Here is a 5,936-nt window from a genome sequence, read left to right as displayed (position 1 = left end):
GAATGTTTCTCACGAACTCTTAAATTTCATTCTAATAACTATTTACAATAACCATGCATCGATTATTTAGCATAGTGGCACCCTCAACTGGATCCATGAAAGAATCCAAAGAAAATATGAGGGTAAAATTTTATACAAACAATTTTGTGGAGACATATTCCAGATTATCCATTTACTCACTTTCACTTTATATAAAACCAAACTACATTTAAAAAAATTTAAATATGAGTTTGGTAGGGGAGGAAAAAGGCAAAGCAACCTACTTTATTTCCTTTTCTGGAAGTCATGACTCGTGATCTATTATTAGAAGCTTTTTAAATTCTAACAAGCATCCCTTAGCAATTACACAATCCATATTTCAAAAATGAACTGCACTTTTCTCTCTTTTAGAAAATTTAATCGGAAAATGAGCATATTTGATAACCTGGCTTCAAAACCAAGCACATATGTACAAGGTTTTAATTGCCAATAAAATAAACGGATCCAAGATTCTACCATAACATTTTACTCCTCCTTCAAAATGTCACAATCAAAATCGTCAAGAAATTCTATTTCCGGAAATAATACTGATAAGTAGATCCAAGATTCGACCATAAGATTTTGCTCCTCCTCAGAACCCCAATCAATATAGTCCATATGATATAGGAAATTCTAATTTCTATAGAAAAATACATATAATATCATTAATGCATCAAAAATTAACCCGTTTTATAATTTGAAATATGCCTCGGCGAGATTTGACGAATTTGACGAATGGAATATCAAAATAACACTCCAATGAAGCATAACCGTTACAAAGAACGGCAAATGGACAGAGATGTAATAAGAAAAAATCATATATGCCACAATGAATCACATGAATTCGATAAACGGGTCATTAAATTCATAACGTCATTGCTAAAATTAGTCCAATAACAAACGAGATCATTTAAATCTGACCATAAAATGAAAAAAAAAATCAGCATTTCTTACCTTTTTCTGCTTGGATTAAATCCAAAGGACGAAATATATTACAGCAAGAGAGAAAGGGAAAGGATATTCTTCAAATGATTTGAATAGTTATAGGATAAAAAGGAGCGTCTTAATGGAAATTGAAAATTTGCAGTAGAGGTTCCCAATCTATTAATGTTGTAGCAAGTTGGTCTCTAATATTTATTATTTGACATACAAGTCCACTTCCCTCTGCTCCAGCCACAAATAACCCATCGTAGGCAAGCTAGAGCAATCGAGGTGAAAGAAAAATGCAGAGAAGGAAATAACCTTGCTTGCATTGGGACGAGTTTGGATATAAAATTACTTCATTGACTAATTACTGAACAAAAAATTACGCTTTATGCAATGCATAATATAAAACATATTGAGAGTATGTTCATCATATTACTTGTTTGTCAAACTAAATTTGATCCGATCTTTGTTGATCGGATGTACAAATTTTGGTGTTCTGCTTTTCAATTTTGTCTCTCTTTTTGTTTATTTATTATTGAGGCCTCGTTTGGTAGGGATTTTTTGCCTCAAAAAATTGATTTTTTGATCATTATTTTACTATTCAAGCCGTAATTTTTGACTTGACCCCACTTTTCTTCTAACGATCAAAAAATCAATTTTCAAAATTCCTACCAAACGGGCCCTGAAATTCTCCTAACTGCATGATTCTGGAATTTCCCTGTAGCCTTAACTGATAATTAAGCCAAAAGAACTAGTAAAGACAACCAATTTTCCTCAAAAGTGAAGAAACGAGGCACGAAATTGGTTGGTGTTGTGCCTTAGCAGTATCCCAGGATTTTGATATCCATGCTTCTGACCCATTGCAAATCAACTTCTGCTTTAAATTCAACAAAGAACTGTCCACATTCATGTGTTGCTCTTCAATTCTTCACACCACTGCAAGTTCTGCTTCTTTCTCGTCTCTTGAATTCATACACACAAGTCCCTTGAAAGTTTTCACCCGCTTTGGGAAAAACTTGCATACAGTTTTCTCTCTTTCATGACTGGAAAAGTTGGAGTACAATGATTAACATCGGATGCACCAGAAAGCCCCTGAATAGAACACAAATCCTACAACCCCTGAATCACATCAAACACATTACGCTTATTTCTATTAGATAAATTTGCACGAGTCACCGCAATTTTTCCACTCTACCTCACCCCTATATCTGGAAGGTGTCAAGAGCAGACTGCTGGAAGCTCTGACAGCTCTCACCTGTGCCACAGCAATTCTAGCAACGGCCTGGGTGAATCATCATTTCCAGATGTTTTATTCTTATTTTTATCCTGGGAATTTTCTTTTTCTTTTTCTTTTTCTTTCAAGAACTCGACAACATAATTCCCACCTCCATCACTTATGTTCAACAAAACTTCATAATAATAAATATAACTTCTCTCGAGCTAAACTTCCTGAAAATGCAAGAAATTCTCCAAAAAATGCTTTCTTCACCGGAAATTCATGGATTCAAGATGGTTGAGTAAAACCCTAAGTTCTTTGCATTTTCCTAAGGCTGAACAAATTCATGAGAGAAATTGAAAAAAGTAAAGTAAAGTAAAGACAAGCACATTACTTACCTTAGAATTTCAGGGTTTATACTTTACCTTAGAATTTCAGGGTTTATACTGGACTAGTTCAGAAAGAAAATTAATTGATCTTTCAGTAAAAAGAGAGTGCTTAATCAGACATGGAAGATTAGCTGAGATTATTTGAGAGATTTGATTAGGATGATAGCTAATTAAACCTCCATAAAACTCTCTATCCAGTGGGTTGAGGCCTGTGGGTGAGATTAGTCGAAGTGCGCGTAAACTAACCCGGACACCAACGATCATCAAAAAAGAAAATAAAAAATAAAACTCTCTATCTGGAGACAGGTAGGGAGGGATAATAACTTGAACTTCCTCCCCCAACAGATCTGAAGCGAAATAAAATTTGTTTGCTTATCTCAATCCAGTACACCACGCAAGGCTGCGTTTTAAGTATCAGGGAGTGTTTGGTGTTGACAGATAATAAACAAGCAGATATTTATGCGCCACAAAGAATCAACTCTATTAAATACTCACTTTGCACTCATTTTAACTCCAGAATATTTAGCAATACTTCTTTCAAGCCAAAGGTACCAAAAGTTATATAGAGAGAATTTAATGTTACAACACTTGAAGTTGAGGCTTGCAAGTATACGGCGATTGCTACATTTATAAGGATTGCTACATTTATAAGGACATGATCAATGGATTCGTGTGCACGACAACATTTGCAGACAGAGACAAGACTGATATGAAATGTTTTCTGTATGAGATCTATTTGTGCTATGATTTCCAAGCAAAGAACGAGATTGCTTTTTCCATATGAATTTGAAGGAAGATCGGATGCTTTGTCTCTTGTCTTACTTTTTCCAGCAAGAAGCTGGAGCGAAGAGGCCAACAAAGACTAAATCAATCCCCTCAGCATATGGAGGAATTCCGGCAACATCTTGTACCGTTGGCAGGTAAGAGGATCTATAGTTTAATTAAATTCCAGTGTCCCCCTTTTATTTTATGGACAGAAATAAGTGAATTGGGTACATGCAGATACTTGAGCTTCTGAGAAATATCCTCTATCCAGAAAGATATATTCACAATTCTGTTCAATCAAAGGTATGCAAATAACTATTCAACAAATAACCTTTCTTCCATCAATTCACAAGCAGTAAGCCAGATACTTATTCGAGTATTTATCACTGTGTACTTGGTACTTCCAGAAAAGTCATAAAATAATGTCCAAAGAAATTCAGGCAAACTGCTCTGTCTTTTGTTCTTTCCATTGAGCAATAAAATTAAGATCTTTCAACCCAATGAACAGTCTATACATATCTGTTAAGCATGGTGTTTGACTAAATGAAATAATTGATCAGGTGACTGTGGCACGTTTGGCTTCAACAAGAGTCCTTTCAAAGATATTTGGAACTCAGTTTTAGGAGCAAAAACTGAAAAACAGAAGGGGAAAAAAAAGAAGCAATAAACATCTAGACAATGGGGAGAAAACAAATTAAATTAAGATTGAACAGATATCTGCTTGTGAATCAAATTCAACACACTGCCAAATTAGAAAAGACTTACAAGTATAACATTACTAAAGAAAGGAATAGTTCCCTACATCTAGATGGTGGAGAAATATGACAGCTGAAGATGAAATTCTTAGGAGCAATAGAGGATTCATTTGCCAGTGCATGACTTTATACTCCATCCAGTTCCTAAACCATAATTATCACAAAATATATTCATCTAACAGCAACTTCTATGCAATATTTTCATACAATTAATTATAGCTTAGAAAATTACAAGTAGAAAAAATAGTAAGGGTTATCTGTGAAAATAACTTACATAGACCACTGGCACTAAATGACGATAAAAGTATTGGTGCATTAATTCAAACCTCATAGAGATAAAATTTAAAAAATAAAAATAAAAAAGGAAGGTCTGATGCTTGAAACTCGGAGGTTTTAATCTCAATTACAAAAAGCTATCAATACAATGTTCATGTCTGTGAGGGACAAAACATACCTCTAGATCTCGTGAAGTTGGAAAAATACCCCTTCGGAAATCTGTAAAGATCAAATAGAGAAAAACTCTCTTTGACTAGCGCTACTCTTGAACAAGTAGCAGCTGACAGTTCCCTAAACAAGTATACAAAGTCTAAATCAATCATGCCTAATTTACACACGTGATGCCCTGCAAATTATCCATAGTTTCCCTAAGAATTTGCCCAGATCTCTTTTTCTTGTCATGTTTTTCATCATGGTTAACACCAAACCAAAGAGCTATTTTCTCAACTCCCTCATTCCAAGGGCTAATTGCTGTACTCGAGCACGTCCTGCTATTTCTGAACTTAAATTTTATTGTGGTCCTCTCATTCAATGGAATCTTTCTCCTGTCCTTCATAGATTTACACGACTGGGTCCCAATATCTTCAATGGCATGGGCACATGGTTCTAAAACAGAAACATGACTCTCCAAAGCTGCATGATTCTGGCATTTCCTTGTAGTCTCATCTGATAGTTTAGCCGGAAGAACAGGTTAAGACACCTCCTTATCCTCAAACTGAAGAGGTGGGGCAAGAAAAGGGTTACTTTCAACTGCGCATTTTGCCTTTGCAGGTTCATCAGCTAACCCTGCTTCCAAACCATTAAAAATCAACTTCTGCTGCAAATTCAATGGAGACCTTTCCACCTGCATGTGCCGCTCTTCTATTCTACTTGTTGAAAAGTAATAGCAAATAATAGTGTTACCGTAATTTATATTTGGGCAGAGTAACAACGTTTGAATGGTTTTGAACGGTTGAGGCAAGAGTTCGACTCTTTCTCCTTAAAACGATAATGCCCCACACTGATACTAACGGTATTGCAACACTCGTTTCCCAAGATACAACGACCTCGTCTTGTAATAGTAGTACTCCAAATTACAAGACCCGACGAACCCGTAAAGTTTAGATCTCTCCACACACACTAGATGACTGAAATGCACGAAAACTAATTTTCGAGGACTAAATTATAAAACAGAAATTATGCAAGGACAAAGGGATAATTTCAGGAGAGTAGAAAATCAATTCTGATTTTTGGAATGAATAAAAACCGGGGTATGGGGGCCTATTTATAGATGTTGAAAGGTTGTGTCCCAACAGACACAACTGCCGAAAAGTTGTGTCCAGAGGACACAAACTGTTTGGACAGTCAACTGCCACTTTGGACAGTCAATCATCACTTGGACAGTCAACCACCACTTTCGACAGTCAACCGTCACTTGGACAGTCAACCGCCACTTTGACAGTCAACCGACTAAATTCTAGAAGTACCGTATCACGTGTCACACACAAAAAATTCGGGGAAGGAAAAAAAAATTAATAACATAAAATATATTATTATTATTATAATAATAAAATAATATAATTAAATGTTATTTTACCAAAAAATATATAT

At 35.3% G+C, this 5,936-nt stretch overlaps 1 protein-coding gene across 1 annotated transcript in view; it reads right to left on the bottom strand.

The window, feature by feature from the left end:
* Nucleotides 1–4,699: 4,699 nt before the first annotated feature.
* Nucleotides 4,700–5,936, bottom strand: part of LOC111397890 (transcription initiation factor TFIID subunit 8-like) — a 15,986-nt gene continuing 14,749 nt past the window's right edge. Inside the window, exon 3 of the mRNA XM_023024858.1 lies at nt 4,700–5,216. Coding sequence (XP_022880626.1) covers nt 5,038–5,216 — 179 coding nt within the window. The 3' untranslated portion in view covers nt 4,700–5,037. The remainder of the gene's footprint in view (nt 5,217–5,936) is intronic.

Source organism: Olea europaea, chromosome 7 (assembly GCF_002742605.1).
Source record: "Olea europaea var. sylvestris chromosome 7, O_europaea_v1, whole genome shotgun sequence".
NCBI classification, from domain to species: domain Eukaryota; kingdom Viridiplantae; phylum Streptophyta; class Magnoliopsida; order Lamiales; family Oleaceae; genus Olea; species Olea europaea.
Note: the sequence above shows the minus strand (reverse complement) of the source record. Positions and strands in the feature narration are given on the sequence as shown.